General features: G+C 40.8%; 1 protein-coding gene across 1 annotated transcript in view; it reads right to left on the reverse strand.

Moving 5' to 3' along the window:
• The window catches only part of DAPP1 (dual adaptor of phosphotyrosine and 3-phosphoinositides 1), a 54,152-nt gene extending 27,326 nt beyond the window's left edge, over window positions 1–26,826 (reverse strand). The window contains exons 1-3 of the mRNA XM_068975600.1: window positions 26,726–26,826; window positions 5,278–5,400; window positions 2,631–2,764 (exon numbers count right to left, since the gene is read on the reverse strand). Of these exons, the coding sequence (XP_068831701.1) occupies window positions 2,631–2,764; window positions 5,278–5,400; window positions 26,726–26,826 (358 nt within the window). The remainder of the gene's footprint in view (window positions 1–2,630; window positions 2,765–5,277; window positions 5,401–26,725) is intronic.
• Between the last annotated feature and the right edge of the window lie 234 nt (window positions 26,827–27,060).

Raw genomic sequence — 27,060 nt, forward strand, 5'->3', positions numbered from 1 at the left:
TTCCAGCTGAGTTATTTCAAATCCTAAAAGATGATGCTATGAAAGCAGTGCCCTCAATATGCCAGCAAATTTGGAAAACTCAGCAATGGCCACAGGGCTGGAAAAGGTCAGTTTTCAATTCCAATCCCAAAGAAAGGAATTGCCAAAGAATGTTCAAACTACCACACAACTGCACTCATTTCACAAGCTAGCAAGGTAATGCTCAAAATCCTTCAGCCAGGCTTCAGCAGTACATGAACCAAGAACTTCCAGATGTACAAACTGGATTTAGAAAAGGCAGATGAACCAGAGATCAAATTGCCAACATCCACTGGATCATAGAAAAAGCAAGGGAATTCCAAAAAAACTTCTGCTTCATTGACTATGCTAAAGCCTTTGACTATGTGGATCACAACAAGCTGTGGACAATTCTTAAAGAAATGGGAATACCAGACCACTATACCTGTCTCCTGAGAAATCTGTATTCAGGACAAGAAGCAACAGTTAGAACTGGACATGGAACAACGAACTGGTTCCAATTGGGAGTACATCAAGGCTGTATATTGTCACCCTACATATTTAACTTATAAGCAGAGTATATCATGAGAAATGCTGGGCTGGATGAATCACAAGTTGGAATCATGATTGCCAGGAGAAATATCGAGATGATACTACTCTAATGGCAGAAATTAAAGAGGAACCAAAAAGCCTCTTGAAGAAGGTGAAAGACGAGAATGAAAAGGCTGGCTTAAAACTCAACATTCAAAAAGCTAAGATCATGGCATCCAGTCCAATTACTTCATTGCAAATAGAAGGGGAAATGAGTGGAAACAGTGAAAGATTTTCTTGGGCTCCAAAATCGCTGCAGATGGTGACTACAGCCACGAAATTAAAAGACTCTTGGTTCTTGGAAGGAAAGCTATGACAAACCTAGACAGCATGTTAAAAAGCAGACACATCACTTTGCTGACAAAGGTCCACCTAGTCAAAGCTATGGTTTTTCCAGTAGTCATTTAGGGATGTTAGAGTTGGCCCACAAAGATGGCTGAGCACCAAAAAATTGATGTTTTTGAACTGTAGTGTGTTGGAGAAGACTCGAGAGTCTCTTGGACTGAAAGGAGATCCAACCAGTCCATCCTAAAGGAAATCAACCCTGAATATTCATTGGAGGGACTGATGCTGAAGTGAAGCTCCAGTACTTTGGCCACCTGATGGGAAGAGCCGACTCATTGGAAAAGACCCTGATGCTGGGAAAGATCAAAGGCAAAAGGAGAAGGGGACGACAGAGGATGAGATGACTAGATAGCATCACTGACTCCGTGGACATGAATTTGAGCTAATTCTTGGAGACAGTGAAAGACCAGGGAGCCTGGCTGCTGCAGTCCCATGAAGTCACGAAGAGTCAGACACAACTTAGCAACTGAACAACAACAGGCCAAGGTAGCAACGGAAATCAATTCATCCCCACTTGCCCTTTATTTATGAGAACTACTGCTGGTTAAATGGTAATTTTCAGGGTTTATTAGGAGGATTTTCATCAGAAAACAGAAAAAAAAAGATCACTTCAGTCTTACAGTTTGGAATATTCAATTAAAGACCTTGCACGGTCAGTATAAGGTAAGGCAACTATTTTGTGGTTTCCGTCTCTGCTCAACACTGTATGATTCATATCAGGGTCTGTTCGGGCCACAGAAATAGCAGAAGAGGAAAAGGCAATCGTATCTCTCCCCAGAGTGGTTAACAAAAAGCCCGCTAACCGAGTTTACCATGAACATGAGTGTGTACAAATTCTTAGCAACTGACTGTGTTATTAATGCTTGAATTCCTTTTGTGCTTGATTCTTGGAATTGTCCAACTTTTGATTAACTGAGAATTCTCATCATTTAGGACATACAAAATTGTGATTCTTTTAACACAAATACAAAGGAAATCTTTTACATACTTTAAATAGTATAGACAAATGAGTTAGATAATTAAAAAGTCAAGATAGTGTGTTTTGGTTTTAATTTGAATTTTCTGGTTTGACTCTAACCACCCGAAAAGGAAATTTCAAACTTTTTCAGGCATACTTAAGCCCCATTTAAAAATTTACGAGAAACCAAGACTTAGGAGAACAATTTTTAGTCAGTATTTTCACTATTCAATGACCTTTGGGGAAATTTAAGTGTAAATTTCATTTTTAAAAATGCTCAAAAACTGTTCAAAATGACCATTTTGTGTCTCCCAGATAGGCAAACTGCCCATACCTAAACTTCTGATGAATCAAAAAGTCGTTCTTTCCTTTATTCTTTCTTTCTTCATTGTATATATCATTAGGCCATTTTTAAAAAATGTGTGCTCTTAGTCAATCCACTAAATAATATATCCTGAGAAAAATACCTATTTTGTACAAAGCATTTTGTTTTCTCCTAAAGATAATACTGAAATGTGTGTGTGTATATATATATATATATATATATATATATATATACATATAATTTATTTATGTAGCATATGGCACAGTAATTGAAAAAATATGTTTCTAAGCATACCCAATTGTATATAGTATGCACATAATCCAATAGAAGTGACAACCATTTACTTGAAATCCATTTGTCCCCCCTCCCTTCTGAAATAATATCTCTCAGGTCAACTATATGTGCATAGCTTACCTGTCTCACTTCCAATCAAAGGCTGATTTGCAAAATGCTTGACAAAATCCTTCAAAGATGAGAATTCGTTAAAGCCAAATTTAAATGAATATCCAGTATATTCAACATGAAAGTGTTTGACTGAGTCTTTGGCTCTAAAAGAAAAAAAAAGGAAAAAAAAAAAAAAAAACCTTAATGCTACTTAAGAAACAAGTATCTTTTTTGAAGGGAAATGTAACCTTAGGCGTTAGTATCTCTGTGAAACCCTTCTCAAAACAGAGTTATGACACAATCACCAAAACCACTGGCATTTAAAGAATAGCACTCCTCTAATAATTAGTAATGTCGAGAATCTTTTCATGCGCTTATCTGTATGTCTGTTTTGGAGAAACATTTATTAAGGTCTTCTGCTCATTTTTCAAATGGATTGTTTGTATTTTGCTGGAGGCATAAGTGTAAGAGAGACAGGAAGAGAGATGATAGAAATGGCAGGCCACCCTCTCCCCAGATTCTCCTCTGTGCCTGGTCCTCCTCCCTTACTTGGGAGTCAGTACAAATTCTGCCTCTTTTCACTTAATCAGTTATGTGAGCCCAGTCCTTTGCCTCCCACACCTGTTTCACTCCCTGCTGAATAAAATACCAACTTTCCTTCATTGCCATTTTTGGAATAAGGCAAAAAATTAAATTTTATATATATCTATATCTATAACCATATACACACACACTCACACACACACATACACATATGGCCTCACTTCCACTGTTATTCTCTTTCAGGTAATTTTCCACCTTAAGCAAAAACCAGAAGTCAGAATCACCTAGAGGGTGCAAGTTTCTAGGCCTTACCCCCTGAATTCCTGATTCAGTAGGTCCAGGGCTGGGCCCAAGACTTGTGTTCCTAACAGGCTCTGAAGTGGTGCTACTGGTCTGGGGACCACGTTTTGGCAACTGCCATCGTCCAACCAGCTGTACTATTCTCCTAGGAGCTTCTGCCTTTGTCCCTTAGCTTGTACTGTTCCTTCACCTGTGACTTCTTCCGCTTTGTTTTTGATTGTGTCCGTTCAAATGCCACTTACTCTATCAAATATTGCATGATATTCCAGCTTGAGTTACTTGTTTTTTCTCTTCTCAACAATTCACACACTTACCTTGCTGTCTTTCACGTCATTTAGAGCACTCTCCTTTGTAGTAAAGTGTTTATATATGGCCTCATTGCCCCTGTGAGGCTAGACTTCCTGAAGACAAGGTCTTTGAATCTCCTACAACACTTATCAAAGTGGTAAGCACAGAGTGGATGCTCTGAAATATTATTAAGGAAGTGAATGAACAAATGAATAAAAACAACCATTCTCCTGAGCTGGTCTTTGGTTCATCTCACTTTTGCTGGTGGTTATTAGTTTTTAAAGCATTTCCAAGTGCTTGTAATGGAAATTAACAATTTATATTTTAAATTTGTATATAGGTGTAATATATGTGTTATCTCTTTATAAGGCTTATGAAACATGTAAAAGTGAAAAGTTAACTTTCTTTGAGCCAACAATTCCGCAGGTTTGTCTGAGATTTTGGAGTGATCCACGCAATAAAGGATCAACGATCCAACCATTAAATATAATTTTAACATTTGCTGTTGATTCGAGAAAGCACAATTCCTGCTTCAACCCAGAGCTGAATTCCTACTTCAAGCAGAATTCCACTTTTGATTAAAAATTTTCCCAAAGATGTTGTTTAGAAAAATTTATAAACAAAATAAAACAATAATGGTTTGAGGTTAATGGGTGGGTGCTGCTGCTGCTAAGTTGCTTCAGTCATGTCCAACTCTGTGCGACCCCGTAGATGGCAGCCCACCAGGCTCCTCCATCCCTGGGATTCTCCAGGCAAGAATGGGTGGGTGGCCGAGGGCAATTTCATGGAGTCCTCATATCCTAGCAACTGCCTGTGAACCCAGTGAGACTTGCTATATGTCAGTGGAAGCCAAGGTGACAGGTACTAACAGATAAGCAATGACTCCCCCTGATTATCAGGTGGCTAGGTCACCTTCTCTGAAAGGGAAGTCAGCCAGGAGAAAGTGTGCAAGAGAAACCCTGAAAAGGCTGGCCAATGACTGTTTTGAGCCAGGCATATCCAGTGGGGACTAGATTAACTTTCTTAACAGTGGGGGGAAATGGAACTTTGAGAAATTCTGTTTATAGAAAAAAATTAAAAGTTGCATGTTGCCTGCTTGAGTTTGTGGTTATGAAAGTTTCATAGCCATAAGTCATTTTGATTTTCCAGAGAAAGCAAACAACAGTGAAAAGGGTACCCGGCCAGGCTCCAGGGATGAGGATTCTGGTGCTATTTCTAGCACTCTTTTATTGAGTGGAAGACACTTTACCACTTCAGTTTCTTCCTCAGTCAAGCAAGAGTTTTAGATTAAATAATTCATAAAATCTCCTTCAGCTTTAACATTTTGTTTTGGTCCCGGCTCTAATAATATTTCCCCTGCTAATGGAAGGAGCAGGCATGTTTTCTGCAGTCTCACCACTCAGAGCTTGGCATCCTTGGACCTGCTGATGTAACAAGAATCAAGTGAATTCCATCTTCTGGCAATCTGCATGTGATGCTGAAGTCAGTGCCCATATAAGTAAGAAATGGGATCCCACTAAATTCATAGAGTTCTTATGAACCCTACCTCACAGAGAGGGAGTAGAGCCCAATCCTTTCGTTGCTGTCCCGCAGAAGGTAGCTCCCATCACGTCCGTTGGAGAGGAGCAGTGCCTCAGCGGCATGGCGGGTGAGATTGCCATGGTACCACCTGGGGAAGACAGAGCAGCACTTTCACTCAGAGTGAGCTATGGAGGGACTCTTCCTGCACTGGGTTTTCCTCTCAGAGATTACCTCAGCAATATTCTCCACCCTGGTAGCCCTGAGGCCAAACTCTGAGCCAAGACATCAAGAAAAGAAAATTGCCGGATGAAGCTGAAGGGGAAAGGAGGGATTTGCCTTATCCCAGCGTGTTATGGGTTGAACTGTATCCTGAACACTCTTATGTTGAAGTGCTGAGCCCTGGTACCTCAGAATGCTTCCTTATTTGGAGACAGGGTCTTTAGCAAGTTATAATGAGGGTTCTTAAGGTGGGTCCTAGGGGTCTCCTCCCTTGGTGGCTCAGATGGTAAAGAATCTGCCTGCAGTTCAGGAGACCTGGGTTCGATCCCTGGGCTGGGAAGATCCCCTGGAGAAGAGAATGGCTACTCACTCCAGTATTGTTGCCTGGAGAATCCCTTGGACAGAGGAGCCTGGTGGGCTACAGTCCATGGGGTCATAAAGAGTCACACACGACTGAGTGACTAACACTTCCATTTTCAAGGTGGGTCCTAATTCAATAGGACCATAAAAAGAGGACTTTTGGAGACAGACTTGAACACAGGGAGTGTGCCTTGTGAACACTCTCCCATCTGTAAGACGGCCATCTGTAAGTCAAGGAGGGTGAGCTGGAGCAGATCCCCCCTCATAGCCACCAGAAGGAACCAACCCTCCTTGGGGCTGACACCTTGATTTGGGGCTTCTAATCTCCAGAACATGAGATAATCAGTATCCTCTGTTAAAGTGCTGCCATTCTGTGATACTTACTCATGCAAGTCCTAGCAAACAAACCCACATTACTTTGTAGACAGAAAGATTTTTAAAATTTCAAGTCAAAAATAACCATAAGAATAGGCTTGGGCCAATTTTCTCTCTTTCTTTTGATCTATCATGCTCTCTTTTAAAAGTGTGGTACCATGTTTTGTAATGTGTAAAACCACTGAGCTGTTATCCCAGAGTCCATTGTCATGAGGGAAATGAAGTTGAACACAAGGAATTCAGACATTTTATACAGAGACGCAAGGTCTGTTCATTATTGTGTAAAACTCACAAATACCTGCAGAATTGGGGAAGTCCCGAGGATATTCAGACTAATGTATGTGTTTAAAAAATAGATAAACTCCAAAAACACATTAGAAAAGGTAACATATACCTATGGTAGAAAAAAATCTATATAGTTCAAAAGAAGGCATAATGAAAATGAAGCTTTTTTTCTCCCCTTTAATCCACATCACCCCTGTTCCTCTCCTCACAGGACCCCAATGTTACCCATTTTCTGTGCTTGCTCCTGAGAGGAATCCTTTGTGTCCAGAGGCATCTAGGCATGTCCCCAATCCCAGCTCTATGGAGACAAGAGCATCCCAGGCACCTCACTCCTTTTTCCTTTCCCGTTCTTTTTAATGAGTCAATAGAGACAGTTCAGTGTGGTGATTAGGACTGTGGTCTCTGGTGTCAGTTTGCCAGAGTCCTGATCCACGTGAAACCTCATAGCTGTAACACCTTGGGCAAGTTATATAACCAATCTAAGCCTCAGTTTTCTCACCTCTAAAACAGAATTAATAACAGCAGTGCCTCATGGGCCTGCAGTAAGTTCTGCTTGCTATGGTCAAAGCAGTCTTGGCAAACAGTTGAGCTCAGAACACATTAGCTGTCACGAAGCCGTTGAGATCCCCAGAGCCATAACTTGTGATGTTGCCTCTGAGGTGTGATTTTCTTGTTGCTCAGATATACTTGTTGACTACTTTCAGCTTCTTTCAGATATGGGAAGCTAGGTCATGGTGGGTAGCAGCTGCTATTAGGAGCTATAGTGCAGGGCAGCGAAGGGGAAGGAGACAGGAGCAGCTACACAAACATTGCTGATAATGTCAGTGAACTCAGTACTATTACAGAGGTGTGCATGGTGTACAAGGAAGCGCCCTGCTCTGAGAGTGATGGATCTGCTGGGATGTCCTGTGCTATGATATTTAAGCCTGATAATAAAAATTAAACATAAGACCAAAGGCAGAGGGAGTTTCTACATAGGTCTCTGAGCTATCTGTTTTCTAAATCAGCATGTCCTAATGTCTGCTTCTTTAGCACATTTCTTTGTGGCAGAGATGCCTCAGTCCTGAGTTAGAAATGTACTTGCTAACTAAAAACAATGGCAAGGAAAAGCATTTTTATAAGAAATCCCATTGAGTTATTTACTCCTTCATTGGACTAATTCCCAAATGTGCTCAAATCTTCTCAGCATCAAATTCTTTAAATGTTGGAACCTAACACTAATATGTTGTTTGTCAATGATACTTGAATTAAAGAAAGGAAAAAGGAAAATTGGAGGAGCTAAAAGTGAGGCTATCAAAAACTTCAGGTTTGATTACAGGCAGAATACGAATTTTTTTGATAAATGAAATCTTTATGAAGTCACAAGTTCTTAAATGTATGTTGCAATAATTATATTTTGAATGGACATTTCAGTTTAAGTTAATAGATTACTTATCTGAAGCAACAAAATTCTAAAGTGTAAAGAATCTGGACATTGGCATTCTTTTCAACAAGATCTAATGATGTCTGTTTAAAGCATTTATAGAATTCTGATGATTAGAGCTTGATAGCAGTTTTTATTGAGTTTCTTTTTTTTTTTTTTTAATCCCTTGGTTGTGCTGCAAGGCATGCGGGATCTTAGTTCCCTGACCAGGATTCCAACCTGCATCCCCTGCACTGGCAACACGGACTCTTAACCACTGGACCACCACAGAAGTCCCAGTTGAGAACTTTTTTAAGGTAATCTTTTAAACAGTAACTATATATCATAAGCACATAAGAAATCCTTGAATATAAAGCATTACACTGTGCTGTAATTTGGAACATCGCAGGGGTCGTTAATTTCTTGGTAGCAGCTTGGTAGGGTCAGCATGGCCATCCCAGGTTTCATGGAGTCCTGGGCCCAGGCAAATCTAAGATAGAGCCTGCCAGGCAGCCAACCTACACTTCACCATGTCTGCATGGCAATGAGGATCTTCATTCCCCAAACAACTCTTTCACAAATGCCTAAACTTCCTCTCTTCATTGAGTTAAGCATCATTTCCCAGAAACTTTAGATCAGGTTATCTCTCAGGGAAGTGACTATAAAGCCAAACAGCATTACATATCCTTTGTAGGAATATGTCCATCTTTGGTAAGGATGGTTCAAGATTGTGTTCATACAGAGTGAAAGTTTAGGGACTTTCCTGGTGTCCAGTGGTTAAGAATCCACCTGCCAACACAGGGGATGCGGGTTTGATTCTTGGTCCAGGGAGATTCCACATGCTGTGGGCCAACCAAGCCTGTGCGCTGCAACTGCTGAAGCCCAAGCACCCTGGAAACTGAGCCGCAAAAGAAGAGAAACCACTGCAAAGGCAAGCCCATGCTCTGCGAGTGGAGAGCAGCTCCTGCTCGGCGCAGAGAGAGAAAACCCGGGTACCGCAGTGAAGACCCAGCACAGCCAAAAAGAAACCAACAAATAAATAAATAACGAGTTTTTCAAAAAAGATCAAAAGATTGCAAATATAGTCTTGGTCAGTCAGGAGTTTTCCCATAGTTAACCTTTTCTACTTTATATCGTTCGACCTTATAAATCTTTGTCTACTGAGTACAAATCTGTGCAAGGCATTATACTAGGCAGTCAAAGGGAATAAGAACCCAGGCTGGGCTTCAAGAAACCATTAATCTAGGCAAGAGGGTAAGAGAAGTATTTTGTGAGAGTAAAGATCAAGGCCATTTTTTGAAAGTCTCAACATCTAAGCAGGCCTTAAAGAACATACAAGTTATTTTAAAACTGTGCTTTTCTTTTTCTGGTAACAAAGAATATGTAGTAAAAGTCAAAATATGTACATATACAGAAAAGGAAATGAAAGTCATTCACAGAAGAGAAAATATGTATTTCAAATAAATAGTCTCACTATTAATCAGAGAAATGCAAACTAAAACAATAATGTAGTATTTTTTTTTTAATCCACCAGACTGGTTAGTATTAAGTATTGGAGAATTTAGGGGCAACGGATATTATCATCTACTGTTGGCAGTTAAGTTGGAGGGAAACTTACATATCTAGTGTAACTGGACATGCCCACACAACCAGTGACTCTACTTCTGATGTCTGATTAGTGAAACACTCACAAGTACACAGAAGGACGTGTGAATTAAGATGTTTACTGTAAAGCATTTGCGAGAATAAAAATTAGGAGCCATCCTAATTTTTCACCAACAGTGAGATGATAAAGTTGAGTGCTCAGAGGATGAGATTTTGTTAAAAGTTAATCAGATAAGGAGCGAAACTGGGTCATTTGTAGTGATGTGGATGAATCTAGAGTCTGTCTCATGGAATGAAGTAAGTCAGAAAGAGAAAAACAGGTATCTAATATTAACACATATGTTATATATGAAATCTGGAAAAATGGTACGGATGAACCTATTTGTAGGGCAGGAAAAGGGATGCGGACATACAGAATGGACTGGTGGGCACAGTGGGGAAGGGGAGGGTGGGGTGAACTGAGAGAGTGGCCCTGACATGTATACACTATCGTGTGTAAAACAGACAGCTGGCGGGAAGCGGCTGAATAGCTCAGGGCGCTCAGCCTGGCGCTGTGACAGCCCAGACAGGTGGGATTGCGGTGGGAGGCTCAAGAGAGGGGATATATGCGTCCTTATAGCTGTTTCACATTTTGTACAGCAGAAACTAGCACAACGTTGTAAAGCAATTATCCTCCAGTTATTTTTTTTTAAGCTATGAAAAAAAAAGTTAATCAGAATTTGAAAAGGTGAGAGCGTGTTGGTCACCAAATGTTGGGGGCAGAAGGTTGGGTGCAACCAGCACTCCTTGAGGGAATGCCAAAATGCTTGCCACCCTGTGAATACGGATGTAGTTCTGAGCAACTGAGAATTGTCCCGCTCAGAATGCCAGTTGCACCCCCGTGGGAAAACACTGAATGCTTAGGTCCACACACGTCAGAGCCGACAGATCCCAAAACGTACTATCAGCTACAGTATGAAACCGCTTAAGGAAAAATCTCTCTCATCTCCTCCAAATAATACAATACATACACATATAAAAGCACATAAAAGCACAAAATAGGAAGCTGATAAAATATACTCCAAACTCATAATAACGGTCCTTAATGGAAAGAACCGCGATTGAGAGTAGTGTTAAGAGTCCTTAGTTTGATTAAGTTTTCCTAATTTAGCTTGTTCTAATAAAAAAAAATACATACATATATTAATTGAGTAACTAAAATTTGAAAGAGAAGACAGTATTTCTACCTTAATCCAACCTCCAGGGCCCTGGTAATGCTTATTGTATTTAATTATTTTATTTTATTTACCTATTCAACTACTGTTAATTGAATTCTGGAAGTGATCCAGTACTTGGATGGAGAGAGGGAGAGAGAGAGACTTTTTCTCTATTTTAAGTCTGGTGGAATTTGGAGCTACAATTGTTCAGGGAGCTATCTGTGCAAAGGGAATAACAGGAGCAAAGGCCAGGAAGCAGGCAGACACCAGGTATGTATCAGGTCAGAGCCCTGCATAGTGGGGTGGGCAGTATCCAGGTGAGTGCCCAGGGGCAGCAGCCAGGCATGGTGAGATGAAGCTGGGAGGATATTGATGCTATCCTATGCTTGGCTCTAGACGCTGAGACTGTTCCTTGGCTGATGTCTACAGAGCTTTTTATGGCTTAAAATGCATACACAACAGCTCATTACATAGAGTACTAATTGCTTGGGTCAAAATTCCTGTAACTGGGGCTGTGTTTAAAGTGTTTTTATTTGGTTATTCTGACTTTAGAGGGAAGATTCAAATTTTAAGGGACTTGAAACTTGTAAAATTTGGAAGTCTCTTTAAGAAAAATTAATGTTAATTTATCAAAAGAGAAAAATTATCTAGAGTAAGAGATCATAATAAATTGCAAATTTTAAAAGCTGACATCAACAAAATGAAAAGGCAACCTGCTGAATGGGAGAAAATATTTGCAAATCATATATCCAATAAGGGGTTAATATTCAGACTAGATAAAGAACTCAATAGCAAAAAACCAAAAAAACAAAAAAAACAACCCAAAGCAATCCAATATTAAAATGGACTGAAGATCTGAATACACATTTTCCAAAGACAGATGGCCAACAGATACATCACTAATCATCAGGGAAATGCAAATCAAAACCACAATGAGATATCACCTCACACCTGTTAGCATGGCTGTCATCAAAAAGACAAGAACTAACCAGTGCTGGTGAGGATGTGGAAAAAAAGGTTGGTGGGAATGTAAATTGATGCAACCACTATATAAAACAGATTGGAGGTTTGTCAAAAAATTAAAAATAGGACTGCTATATGACCCGGCAATTCTACTTTTGGGTATTTATCTGAAGAAAATTGAAGCACTAATTAGAAAACATATATGTTTTTAAAAAAACCATGTTAATTGCTGCATTATTTACAGTAGACAAGATGCAGAAATAACCTAAATGTCCATTGATGGATGAATGGATAAGGGAAATGTTATTAAGCCATAAAGAGTTAAATCTGGCCATTTTCAGCATGAGTGGACCTTAAGGGCCTTGTGCTAAACAAAATGTCAGACAGAAAAAAGACAAATACTGTATGATATCACTTATATGGGAAATCTAAAATACAAAACAACCAACCAAACAGAACAGAACAGATTCATAGATCCAGAAAACAAATGTACAGTTTCCAGAAAGGAAAGGATTGTGTGTGAATCAGGTGTAGGTGATCACGTCTGGTTAAAAAATAAATAAGCCACAGGGATGTAATATACAGCATAAGGAATATCGGTGATAATATTGTAAGAACTTTGTAGAGGACAGATGGTTGCTAGACTTATTGTGGTGATCATTCCATAATGTATACAAATGTCAAGTCACTATGTAGTACTTCTGAAACTAACATAATGGTGTATATCAGCTATATGTATGTGTGTTCAGTCGCTCAGTCATGTCCAACTCTTTGTGACCCCATGGACCATAGCCCACCAAGCTCCTCTGTCCATGGAATCTTCTTCCAGGCAACAATAATGGAGAATAAAGGGTGCCATTTCCTACTCCAGGGGATCTTCCCAACCCAGGGATTGAGCATTGGCAGGCGGATTCTTTAGCACTGTGCCACCTATATTTCAATTAATAAAGAATGAAATACACCAACATTTAGCTATGAAAAATAAGAAAAAATAAAACAACAAAAAAGAAACAAAACACCAAGTTCGCAGATATAGAGAAGAGATTGGTGAATGCTGGAGATGCATGTTGAGGGGGTAGTAAAATGAATAAAGAATATCAAACGGTACAAATTTCCTCTTGAAAGTTCTCATCACAAGAAAAAATGTTTTGTTACCCATGTGGTGATGGATGTTAACTGAACTTACTGTGGTGTTCATTTTGCAATATACACAAATATCGAATCATTATGTTATATCCCGGAAACAAATATAATGTTATATGTCAATTATATCACAAATTAAAAAAATAAAAAGGTGAAAAACTGAGAAAACAACTTATATTCATTAAATACCTGTTTAATACACCTCCATACTTTTTTCTCTACACTTTTGGCCATATCATCTTTATTTTTTCATGTAAAACAATGTTTTACTGTAATTTTCTATAGAGAGAACAGAAAAATTCAGTCTTTCACCTATAATTTTTTAAATTATAGATAGCAGAGAAAAGTTATTTTCAACTTCATAATGTGATGTTGATAATTAAGTTTTTAGGATTGTTGGAAAAATTGAGAACCTCTATCAAATTCTTTTCATAAATGAGCTGTAAAGGTATTTAAAATTTTAATGCTCAGGGACTAATCTTCCAACTGATGCATTTATTTTAACTACCTCAGTAGGGTCTGTGCAAGACAGAGGCCCTGAAGATGAAGCTTCATTGACTTCACAGTAAACTCACTTCTGGTGATTACAAAAGTCTCATCAGCTTTTTTTTTTTAGAGTAAACAATTCAAATGTTTGACTTAGTAAATAAAAGCTACATTTAATCCCTAATCGCCAACAATTTGGTTTATATTTCTAATTTTTGTACAATGTGTGGGCAAAGTCTCAACCCTAGTAAGATTCTTATCTAATCTTCGTTTACATATTGCTAGTAACGGGGAACTCACTGCTTATACAGGCAAACCTGTACACACTTCTATGATTTACAGCCAGAAAACCCTTGCCTACATCAGTCTACTGTTCCCTGATGTACAGCTTTCAATAGATGGTCTCAAAGTTACTTCTTGGAGTTAAATAGATGTCACTTACACAGACAGTTAGAAGTGTTTAAAATGTTCTCGCTTTTGTTTACATCATCTTCAACTTCTCCTTTTATGATAGACTTTTAGTCCCTTGATCACCCAGAGAACTTGTCTCCTCTGAATACTTTCCAAATATTTAAAATCTATCTTCAAGGTAAGATTTGATATGTAACCCAAAAGCCCAGAGGCTCTCCTTATTCCAGCCGTCGGGTACGTTGCAAGGCAACCCAAGATTGCAGTCGTTTTTCAACAGTTGCATCACACTGCTGATTCACTCTGGACCTGCTGCTGATTAAAACCCCTAAACAAGTCCTGTTCCTCTGTGGCTCTCCCACATCTCCGCCAGCTGCATTAGATGATGTTTTTAGAATTTAGTGCAATAAAAAACCTTTTTTACTGCTGGGAACTGCCAAGTGAAAAAGAATGCTAATACGCAGTCAACCTGGCTCACAAACACCCATGCGGTAGCCGCAAAAATTTTGTGAGGCAAGAGCACGCCTTTATCTCCCCTATTTCCTCAGTGATGAGTCCATCTGCCCCAGTGACCTCTGACGCATTGGTTGTGACTCCATGCAAGTAGCAACCTCCATCTTTCTCATCTGTCAAAGTGACTAATAATAACACCTGGTAGGAAAACTCTCTTATTTTCATGCTGGAACATTGACTTCTTTAATAAACCTCTTATATGATTCTTTAACTTTTGCAGAAGAGAGCAAGATACAATCTTTGCAGTTGATACAACATACATGGGTCTTCCTTGGTGGCTTAGTGGTAAAGAATCCATCTGCCAATGCAGGAGGTGCAGGTTTAGATCCCTGGGTCCATAAGATCCCCTGGAGAAGAAAATGGTAACCTACTCCAGTATTCTTGCCTAGGAAATCCCATGGACAGAGGAGCCTGGAGGACTACAGTCCATAGGGTTGCAAAGAGTCAGACACAATTGAGCGACTGAACAACAGTTATGAATATTCTAGACATTGTGTTGGTTGCTGGGAATACAACTCCTCTGCTGTTTGGGATAAGGTTCATTTTCCAGAAACTTAAAAGAAAAAAAAGTTTTGTCTCATTGTCCCTGAAGAAGTGAAAAAGAGCCAGAAACTACTCTTTACAACAATACATTTGAAGCAATGTTGTATTTTCTTTTCTCCCAAGGTCCACATGTTATCATAAATGGCTCAAGGGCAATACAGTCAACAAAAGCTTACCAAACTTCCAAAGAATATTTGTACTGGGCTTACTAGCTTATCAAACCCGCACCTGGCCTTGAAGGAAACTGTGGTGTTATCCCTTCCATGATACATTAACAAATTAGGAAACATCCACCCACTAAAGACTTTTCATAGCTGCCTCTCAGTGAGATACAGGAAATAAGCTCAACCACAGACAAAACAGACGAGCTCCATCCAGAAACCCCATCCTCAGTTCTGCCTCTTCTCTCATTCCAGTGACCTTTGTGCTAGAGCCTTCTGGGAAACTGCCCCACCATACTGGAGTCTTCATGGTTTCTTATCCCTTTGAGTTTAATTGTCTTAACTTAATTTGTTGATACAATTATTTCTCATTCCACTCTGTCCTTTGAAAGAGAAGATTTCAAGCTCTTTGAATTAACCAACAGCATAAAATATATTTTGCATCTGTGCGTGTGTGTGTGTGTATACACAGTTACATTATAAACATACATACAAAAAACCCAAAAAGTGTTATAGGAAACAATACTATCCTTTTAAATGCTGTTTACTATTTTCTTTTCTATTTCTTTTCAACAAATATTGATTGTGATACACTAAATTAACTTTAAGGACGTGCTTGGGTTGTATCTGATGTTTGAAAAACAACGTGAAGTCTTTTGTCATTCAGAACCCTGAGATTTTGTTAGGAATTCACATTAGCACATTCACATTCCTGGACCCCCTGAATTATAATCTGTTTTCATCACGAGCTCTACATGATTGGTATGAGTTTAGAGTTTGAGAAGCACAGAGTTGAAGGACTCTTGGTCCTAAAAACTTTAATCCACTTCAACAGTCTTGATGGTTTGAGTGTACTGTATGTAGTATTAAAGAGGGAGACAAAGAGAGCAGAGTATACTAAGTGGCTTCACAGTACTTAGGAAGAAAAGAGAAGGGTCTGTGGCTAATTTAATTTTTAAAAAGTCCCCAGATAGCTGGTATCTTAGTGAGATGGACAATAAATGATATAGAAGGGGGAGCTCCTGAGGAGATGAAATGATCAAGGAAAGCTTCATGGAGGAGGAAGACCATGAGTTGGAACTTGAAGAATAGATACAGAATTCATCAAGTATAAGAAAAAAGAGCATTCCAACAGGAGCGGTAGCATAAGCAAAGGCACTGGGGTTGACACATGCATGGGTCTATAGATAACACAATGCCTACCTGGAACAGAGGGTCTATATTGAGGAACAATGCAAAATAACACTGGAGGACCAAGTGGACACAGAAACCACTCTTACATATTAAAACATGAGCCATACATCCGGTTTGGGTTATATACATCTCGGGGAGAAAATTTCTTCCTAACTGATGTCTACAGATTATTTACATATTTAAATACCTATTTTCCCCCTTCCTGCCAAAGAGAAGTGACATAGAAATAAGATTCTGTCCCTTCAGACTTATGAGGACATATATTTTAACCCAAAACAATAACAGAAAGTCCTGCTTGTGTGAAAACAGCTTATAGGCTCTGGAGTTGAACAGCCAACAAAAGCACTCTTTCGAGAATTTTCACTTTTTATTCATTTTCAAAATTACGCTCACTTTTTTTTGTGTTCATGATAAGCATTTTCTTTTCTAGACAAAAAGTAAGATGGCAAGCCTTCTTAATCAAAAACTTAAATAGATTATATTTGAGAAGCTTTAGAATGCAAAAGAAACAGTTCTGAAAATTATTCTCACTTTTGAATGGCACTGACATACTTTCTGAACGCTCTAGACCAAAGATGGCAAATTCATAACATATGATGCACTCCCCTTTTCTTTCTTTCTTTTTCTTTTTTTAAATTTATTTGGCTGTGCAGGTCTTAGTTGAGGCCCTCAGGATCTTCAGTCTTCGTGGCAGCATCTGAAATCTTTAGTGAAGTACACAAACTCTTAGTTGCAGCATGTGGGATCTAATTCCCTGACCAGGAATAGAGCCAGCCTCCTGCATTGGGAGCACAGAGTCTTAGCCACAGGACCACAAGGGACGTCTCTGCGCTCTCTGTCTTCTTCCTTGCTAAGTTTATGCTTGCCCTCAGAATCGTCTGAACACAATGATGATAGAACAACACAAAAAAATGAATCTGTTAGGCAATCTCAACCTAAGCCATCTTAACTCAGGCTACTTCATCCTCTGTGCTTGAGTCCCTCCATGGGATTGCTTTTGTATTCATTTTTTTCTCGGGGTCGCACAGAGTCAGACACGACTGAAGCAACTTAGCAGCAGCAGCAGTGTTAGATACTTTGATTTCCTGAAAAAATGAAGCACTTGGCCATCAGAAATCATGGGTTAAGGAAAAGGAAATGTCTTATCAGCTCAGAAGATATCAGTAGTGAAATTGGTACCATAGTCAGGCTGTGGCATATTTTATGTGACAATGTGGTACTGTCCACATGAGCATGTTAAGTCCGCTGTTCACAGATGTGGGCTCATCTTTCTGTTGATCATAGCAAAGGATCCCATCCAAATAAACAGAACCAAGCAGAGGCTTGGCAAAGAAGTTTGAAAGCTCTGTGTATCATAGTGTGATACATGGGGCAGTTGTAGAAAGACTCACCACAGTCTCCAATCAGGAGGATTCTGTGATGGAACCAGCTGGTCCGAGGCAGTGTCCATTGGCATTCTAAATGCCCACGTTTACAAATGATAGTAGCAGAGCTAGATGGGGCGGCCAGCTGCCCCGGGCTTTAGGAAGCACACCTGAGTGACGGCAGAGCCGGGGTAGTCTCTGGCCACACAATGCACTGAAGGTGGGGCCTCCAGTGTTTTCTTGTGGAGCCAAGGCCCAGCTAAAAGGAAACAGACTGAATGGGTGTGATAATTCTGTGGGAGTCGGAAACCAGGCCAAACCTGTTCTTGAAGGAGACTGAGCAGTGAGACAAGAAGTTCTGAGGGGTGGAAACACAGAAAGAGAGCCAGAGACCCGGAAATCCAGAGACACAGAGGGAAACAAAGGATCAGAGACACATAAGCCAAGAACTGTAGAAAGAGAGACACAGAGAACTGGAGACCGAGAAAGGCACACACAGAGGCTCACATAGGCGGCCAGAAACACCTAGGGACTAACAGAGACCCACCCAGAGTGATCCAGACACAGAAGTGGAGAACTCCAAGTGACAGAAGGACACAGACCCACAGAGCCTGACTTGGGTCAGTGGACCCAGGGAGGTTGGAGACACGTGGGACCCTAGGGCAGAGCCACCAGGAATGGGGAGGGTGGGGAATGAGGGCAAAGTGCATCTCATCCCAGCGGAGATCCTGTCCAGTCCCCAGGTCCGCCTGCAGTGTGCATAAACGGCTGTAAAACCGAAAGAGCATCATTGTTCTCCCTGTGGCTGGGGGTCAGGGAATGTGTGATTGGGACCTGGAACCAAATTTCAGAGACTGGCTAGAAAAACCGTTTCATGGATAAGAGCTTGAGGGGGACTTGAATGACTGGGCAGACATCCCAAACCAGAGGCTCTCTCAAGAAGGCTCATATCTGAGTGGAAGCAAGCTTGACTCTGCACTTAGTGTGGTTTCCCTTACAACCTAAACATCACGCAATGCTGCTTCAGGGTGGATAATTGTCCTCAGACTGTAGTTGCCATTGACAACCTACCACTGTGGGCTGGGACAGGAGACAGAGATGGCCACTTTCAGGAAGCTACATCTATAGGAAAAGGTCCCAAACTTTGGGGGAATGTAAAAAAAGAAAGATCCTTGTTTCATTATCTCCTGTCTATTTCATTATTTAGATGGTGCCTCCAACTGAGGTCAATTTTCCCCAGCAGGTAAACCATTTGTTAAGAGGACTGAGTGAGTCTAGGGGTAATATATACAAGTACATCACCAGTGTTGGTGTGGAAAACTGAAGTCAGGGACCTTGAGTTCTTGTCTTGGTTTTGACCCAACTTGAGACAATTCAGATATTTAGACATCTGCTCTTTGTCAAGTGCTGGGCTTGGATGGAATAGACCAAGATGTATAACCTACAGCCCTGCCCCTACGTTGCTCATTGTCAAAAGGAGGACTCAGTGCTCAGCCTGGAGCAGATGTCCAAACCTCTGAGGGCCTTAGGACTGACATCATCTGGAAATGGTTCTAAGACTATGTGGAGAATTAATCCAAAACATAGACAAAACTGGTGGTGAGTCAGAATGCTATGAGCAGTAAAATGAGACTCAGGCACCTTTAGATTTTTATAGTGATAGAGCAAACAATGGATGAATTAGAAGGCATTCATGACATTAAGACTGACAAAAATTTTTTATGTCATTTTGAAAAACTATACAAAAGCAGAACTCATTCTTATTTGGATATGAATCCCTTATGTTTTTAGCTCAGAGGAATTACTGGCATCCACCCCTGTTCCTTCCTTACTATTCCCAGATCCTCACTCTAGTTTCTTATTCACAGATCTGTAAACTCCCTCACTTGTTGGCTTTCTTGGCTCTGAACTCATTGCTATGCACCATGCTCAACTCCCAGGTTAATCTATCCCAAAACAAAGCATGGTGGCCACACAATTCCACGTTCCTGAAAATGTTCAATATTTCCATACTGTCAAATGAAGTTTGACTGAAGTCCAAACTCCTGATCTATTTAAGGCTTTCTGGAATTTGGACCAGTCTAAATATTCAGATTTTAAAATAGAGAAACAGGCTAGCTGAGGAAAGACCAGACCCAGAATCCCCTTTGAGAAAGAACTAAAAATAGATGAAGAAGATATACGGTACCAAAAAGCCAGAGCAAAATTATATACATGGTATGACTGCAATTCCATCTGTGTGTGTTTACAGAAAACTGCTTTTAAAAGACTGGAGAGAAGTTGAATAATATGTCATTTGGGGGGTCACTTTGGGTGCTTTTCTTTGTTCCCAAATTTTCAATAATTAATGCATTTATTATTTTAAACTGTGATGAATAATATCAGATATATAAGTAGAAAAATAGTATAAATAATACCCACATATTTAAATAATATCCATATTTTAGGTAAAATCATTTTTAACTTTTTGTCATATTTTCTTCCTATGTTTTTGAGTGAACATTTAAAAGTAAATTACAGATATCACAGCACTTTAATCTTAAGTAATTCAGCACGTGCCTCCAAAAAGCAACCTTGTCTGACATAGCTATATTTTTCTCAAAACAAATTGAACTCTTGCCTTTATGTTTTTTAAACTTTAAAGATTTTTAAACAAGGCAGAATGGGAGCAGACACTAGTGAGCAGGGAGTTGGGGGCACAGGGCTACAAGGAGCCTGGAGGTGACCAGGCGACAGCTAAGACTCAGCTACCCAGCTGCGGTGGGGTTCAGATACGGGCCCACATCAGGGAGCAGGAGCCGGAGTGTGTGGGCTCAGACCAGGAATTTATCCTAGCTGAAGGGACAGTTGTGGGAGGGAGTTGGTGGGAAAAAGAAATTAACCCAGGTTTGAAAAAAAAAGGGGGGGGTAAGAAACTAGAAACCAGAAGAGGACAGCCAGGTGGAAACGTTCTCAAAGAATGTAGCGAAGGTGGGGTCTCTCAGAGGTGAAGACCAGAGTCAGGCTGAAGGCTGAGTAATGACCCTCCCAGCCCCAAGCCCATGTGGATGGTTTTCATTTTCTGAATATCCACATGCTTTCCCCCTTCTACTGTGTTATTCATGCCATTTTCTCTTTAGAAAATGTCTCTCTCTCTGCCTTCAATTGACAGAATCTCTATGGATCTCCTTCCTTCCGGCCATCTGCCATGAGCCTTGTGTAGACGCAGTGAGGACCCCGGCCCCTCTACCCTGCCTTCTAACTCCACCCACACTGGCACGCCCTGTCCTCTGCACTGTAAACTCCTCCAGGGGATAGCCACCTCTTACTGCTAGCATCTCCCACAATTGCCTTGCTTAATGTCATCATTCAACAGACTGATCTATGAAGGAATAGAAGGGAGAATGAATGAAACAAAGTGACCCCACCCAGTGTGGAGAACCTGTGTGGCCAGACTTCCACATGTAAGTGGGAGGAAGTCACCGTTACCCATAGAGGAACAGAAACACAACAAGCAAAGAGGAAATTCAATTGCTTCAAGCGGAGATCGAACTGTGCACTACAAGTTACATACTCTTGCTCAGCCACAAGAGAATCACCCTCATGTTTAGAGTCCAAGATTACAGAACTGTGCCAGAAGAGGAACAAGCTTCATTGCTCTACTTGGTATCAAGTAAACAGGTTCCTTTAAAGCTTTGACTCTACCATGTTTTTCTTAGCTTACTCAATTTGTCTAGCCTAGAAGAAAGGAATCTACCCTCAATTTTTAAAAGTTCTGATGAATTAGGGTATTGATCTGGCTTTGTGTGCATATTTATTATATGAAGAATGTGAAAGAATAATGTCTTTTAGTAAAAAAAAAAAAAAAAACATTTTGGTGGTAGTCATCACAGAACTTTTTTTTCTCTCTCAGTTCTCACCAGCACTAATAGTGCAGGTATAATCAGAAGAGAGAAGTTTGACAGAAATTAGGAAGCCATATTAGTGGAGAAAAATGTGTGCTCTGGAGCCAAACTCCCGGATTCAAAGTTTTGTGAGCCTGTAAACCTGGGCATGTGATAATAAAAGCTCTGTCCTTCATTTCTCCATTTGCAAACAAGAATGACAGAAGTGGTAGTATCTATCCACAGTGATGTGTGAATTTAAAAATAATGCCTGGTATATGGTGAGCATCCAGCAATGACTAATTGCCATTCTCAGAACATTTGCCTTCTTTCATCTCGTGGAAGGAGTAGCAGCTTTGGAGCAGGTTCCTAGGCACTGTCAGGGCACCAACATTGAGGTCTGTGACCTAGAGATAGTTCACTTGACTGACTTGAAGTCACCTCCTGAATTTATGAAATGAGCATAATCACACTGTGCTGATGCTGGTATTGGGAAGGTCAAATGATGTGAATGGCCTGGGGCTGGCACATGACTCAGAACAGGAGAACAACCTGGTTCCATGGGATAAGCATGGCCTGGGGACCCAGATTCTCTAGGATGCCAGGCAGTCTGATTGCTCTGCTGATGAGTCTCCTTGGATATAGAGCTGGAGCATCAGTATCATTCAAAGACCAGGGTGAGTGTATGCAAAATGCCTGCCTTGCCCTCGCCGTGAGAACTTGCTTTGGTTGTTATTACTCAGTCCCTAGGTCAGCAAGTCATCATCTGAGGGCCAATTCCTGCCAAGGTACAAGTTTTTGTTTCGACTGTGAGCCAAGTGGAGATTTATACTTAAACAGTTAGAGGGAAAAAAAAGAATATTTTGTGATTCATGAAAATTATATGAAATTCAAATTTTAGGGTAGGTCCTTAAATAACATTGTGTTTGCACACCATCATAGTCATTTATTTTTGTGTTATCCATGGCTGTTTTTACCCCACAAGGGCAGATGTAAGTAGCTGAAGCATAAGTCATAAAGCCTGCAAAGTCTGAAATATTTATAACCTGGGTTTTGACAAAAATGTTTGCTGACCCTTCATCTGGTCTAATCTTCTCTTAGAGGTGAGAAGTGAGAGGCTTTTTAATGAATTTATTTTAATATCCAGAGCTTAGAATCTACTTTCTTGACTTTGACCAACACAGCCAAACACAGATACTTTCTTATCAAATTTGATACTTGGGAAAGTATATATATAACAAAAGAATATTTTTTAAAGGAATATTTACTATATTTCTCACTTGAAGGAATATGTAAGACTAGATAATTTGAATAATTTTTTTCTATTCTTTTTACATTTTGGCCCCACAGCATGTGGTATCTTAGTTCTGCAACCAGGGATTAAACCCATGTCTCTTGTAATCTCTGGACCACCAGGGAAGTCCCCATGAATATTTAGTTTTAAAATATCCTAAAATATTTTTATTTTGTGTCTGTAGTTATACCGTTTGCAAGAGAGCATCTTTTAACAAACTACTAACCTACACCATTCCTACACTGTTTTGTAGGAACTTTTGTTATAATAAAAGAATTGCGGGAATTTTAAATAGTTAAAATGAAAGTGAAACTGTTAATCGCTTTGTTGGTCTGACTCATTTCAACCCCATGGACTGGGGCACACCAGGCTCCTCCTCTGTCCTTGGAATTCTCCAGGCAAGAATATGGGATTGGGCTGCCATTCCCTTCTCCAGGGAATCTTCCCGACCCAGGGATCGATCCTGGGTTTCAAGCATTGAAGGCAGATTCTTTACCGTCTGAGCCACCAGGGAAGCCCTTCAATGGGGACGATCCCCTGGAGAAGGGAACACTCACTGCGGTATTCTTGCCTAGAAAATTCCAGGCGCCTGGCGGGCCTACAGTCCGCGGGGTCCCGAGAGTTGGACACACTACACTGATTAGCATTCTAGCCTAGTCTGTTCCTTAGGTGGCGTCTCGAATCGTCATTGTTTGTTTCCTTTCCCCATCACTTGATTTTGAAAGCCTCACACAGCCTGCCCTCTGTTCCCTGCCCACCTTCTCCTTGACACGGATCCTCCACGGCCCTTGCCCCTCCCTTCCCACCTTCCCCCCACCCCCATTCAGCCGGTGTGTAAGTGAGGCTGAGCGACCATTGCAGATTGTGTTATTTCCCCTTTGCTTCTGGCTGCGTGAATATGTTTAGGGTGAAGAAAAAAATGTTTTTAGGCTGACACTCGACAAATGAGACACAGAAATGCATCCAAGTTGCTTAACTTAGGTACTTTAGAGAGAATAAACGCATCTTCTGTGCAAGTCATGTGTGTCCTAGAAAGGCAGGGGATGGAGCTGCTGCAATTCAGGGTCTAATTTACAGAGCTGACAGATTCCAGAGCCCGGAGGAAAACAGGGACCGAAGAACAAAAATGCATAACATATCTTCCATTTAACCATCACCTTATCTGTTTGTCTCTATCAAAAATACAAACATTAAGAATCTATCTAACTATTCAAATAATCCTTTTAAAAACAACTTTAAAATGAAGGTAATAAAATCAGCCCCTTTTTATCTACCAACTGCATTAAATCATTTTGTTTTTAGGGAACATTTGAAAAACTGAATTAATTAGAAGTTTAGGAGTAGCTGGATTCCGAGGTGGCACAGTAGTAAAGAATCTGCCTGCCAATGTAGGTGATGCAAGAGACACAGGTTAGATTGATCCTTGAGTCATGAAGATCACTTGGAGTAATATATGGCAACCTGTTCCAGTATTCTTGCCTGGAAAATTCCAAGGACAGAAGAGTCTGGTGGGCTACAGTCCATGGAGTTGCAAAGAGTCAGACATCATTGAGCCTCCACATTCTATTTGGGGGTAGATTCTACCTAACCAGTAGCTTATAGGTTCAAAGAAGAAGTTTCACTTTATGCAGAATTCCGCCAGAGACAAGAAGTCATTTTCAAGTTTTCTCAGATCCTATGACCGACGAGAAGTGTATCAGGATTGTCCTAGAGGGACAAGAGCTCAAGTCCATTATTAAATTGTCAGGGACTTTGTAAGCTTGTTGTTAAACCTTTGGCAGCTTGAAAATGCCCATGGTCAGAGTATTTATACCTGGGAAACAGGGCCATCCACCAGCCAGGTGATATATTTACCCAACACTGAGTATTAAAAAAAAAAAATGCTCTTTTGGGTTCTTATCAGGATGATGAAAATGTTATAAAATTGGTTTATGGCGATGGTTGTAGCACTCTTTAAGGCCACTACAAATTATTGAACTGTACACTAGAAATGAGTGAATTCTATGATCTATTAAATATATCTGTAAAAAACTGGTAAAAAAAATGCTCCCAAACCCACAAATGAAATATCAGTATCTATTTATTTATGGCTTTAAGATTCCTCATGTACATACTCAACAAATGAAAAACAAAGCCACATTGACTCAGTGATTCTGACGGATTTCTGTTCTGTGCAGGGATTCTCAGCTTCAGTCTCCCTCTGGAATCACTTGGAAACTTTACAAAGAAAATGCTCTCCTCCCAAGACACTGATGTCATTTGTCTGGTGGGTGGCCTGGGCAGGGAATTTTTTTAAACTCCTTAGGTTATACTAGTTCATGGCCAAGGTTAAGAAACACAACTGTAGAGCAATTTCCCTAGACAACTGTAGCTGGCCTGTTGTTACAGAAATCATCCTCCCATGTTAAAGACATTTCCAGGCCTCCTGAAATAGAGAGGTCTGGACATAAAAGCACCTTTTGGGGGTAACTGGGCGTTACAGTGGATGTCCATCTCCACATGTAGAGGAAAGACTCCTGTTTCCTGGTGGGTTTTACCTGTAGTCATTTCTTGCTATGGGCACTAAGGTGGGGAGAAGAGACAGCATTAGCTCATCTTTGTCACTGAAGTGAGTGCCAAGGGTACTCAATCACAGAGCCTCAGTTCAAGGATTGTTGAATTAAGGGAGCAGAGCTGAGTATTTCCTCTGTCTTTTCTCCTTTGGGGCTTCCTACCAATTGTGGGCTGGGAATCTAGATAACCCATTGCATAAAGAATGATAGTTTAATAAGTTAATAAAGATCTAAGTGAGAGCCCAGCTTCCCGCTTTCATGCCTCGGCTCTGTGATGACTGTTTTGGATGCTCAGGGGGCATTTGACCTCTGCTGTTTGGGGATTCGGTCCAGGAGGCTAGAAGTGTCCTGGAGCTCTGACTCCACTCCCCATAAGGGGAGTGTCCTTTACTGAAAAATCTGGCTGTTATGTCTGATTTACCTTATGAAGGTAGAGTTCAATTCTGAGACCTCAAGCTTAAAATCTATTAATAAAGACAGGACTTGTTGAGAACTCTTATAGTAATACAACTCCAAAAGATACAATCTCTGCGGTCTTCAAGGAGAGAGAGTTCATCCCCAGTTTTTCTCTGATTAAGAACACAGACCTGGCAGATTAGAAACCTGACTCGTAATTGATTGGTGACTGCTGGAACTTATTCAGTCCCTTTGGTGCTTGTTTCCTTCCTTTGTAAGATGGAGATGAGTAAAGGTCCTCTGTCCTTGGGTGTTTGTGAAGATCAGAGCTGTTTAGTAGGACAGCAGGTGCAAGGCTTGCCTCTCTGGAATCACAGGTGTCAAAACCAGCCTTGCCAGTCTATTCCTGGTGCATCCGGGGAAAGGAGCAGTTTCTCTAGGAAATCCCCTGCCCTTCTCTTGTGCAATACTTGCTTCTTTTATTAAGTATCCTGAGGAACTGTCTCGTCTGGTCCCTTTCTAAAGACAGGACTACGATGACTTCACCTACCTAAATGTACAGCCTGTTTGGGGCAGAAAGTTTATCCCCTTCCTGACTTGTTAGTATTTGAAAGGGTCAAAGTTGTCCTTCCAGACATGCGTGCATACAAGAGGTCACAAGTGTAGTGTTGGGAGAAAGAAACGCATATGGGACACGGCTGCACACACTTCCTCATTCTTTCTCTTTTGAAAAAGTCCCTCTCCCTTATGGCAGGGTCTAGGCTTTCTGTTTATTTCACAGCTTGGAGCTCAGAACTGTTTAACAGCACATTTATTTATAAACCAGATCAATAACAACAAGGAAACCCAGCAACATCAGTGACCACAGCCCAATTCTGTCCGTAATCTCAAAGAATTTCCAATATTTTATTTTTGTCCCATTTTCTCCACCTCCTTATTTTTAGATCTGCAAAGATGATACATGCTTTCACAGTGGGATTGGCCCCACACAGAGATGAGTATCTACTGTCCTTTGAGTAAAAAGGATGGAAGGTTGGCAGGCAGAGAGAGACAGTACTAAGGTAATCACTCATCAAGCTGAGCATTCAGGTCAGAGCCGTGAGTTAAGGTTCCCCCAAGAACCTCCTGGAGAAGGGGACCTGCCCTCTTACCCCAAGTCCTGGAGCAGCTCCGCTTCTCCATCCGACCTGCTCCACAGCTCTGAGGGATCCTGGGTGCTCATCTTCCCTTCTAGATAGTCTGCTCTGCCCATTCACGCCCCTCACGTCCACAAAGCCCCTGCCAAGGTGCTCTGGGTAAGCGGCAGAGAGGGACGGCTCTGCTGTTCCTCACGGTCTCCCCTCTTGGTGAGACCCAAGCCGGCTGCGGCTGCAAGTCTCCAACCAGCAAGGAAGTGAAACTTGGTTACTCCTCCCACTGACACTCACCAGCCCGGCCCTAGGCACTGGCAGGAGTGTTGTCAGTCAGGAAACAGGCAAAGTTAGGT

Source organism: Capricornis sumatraensis, chromosome 7 (genome assembly GCF_032405125.1).
Source record: "Capricornis sumatraensis isolate serow.1 chromosome 7, serow.2, whole genome shotgun sequence".
NCBI classification, from domain to species: Eukaryota; Metazoa; Chordata; class Mammalia; order Artiodactyla; family Bovidae; genus Capricornis; species Capricornis sumatraensis.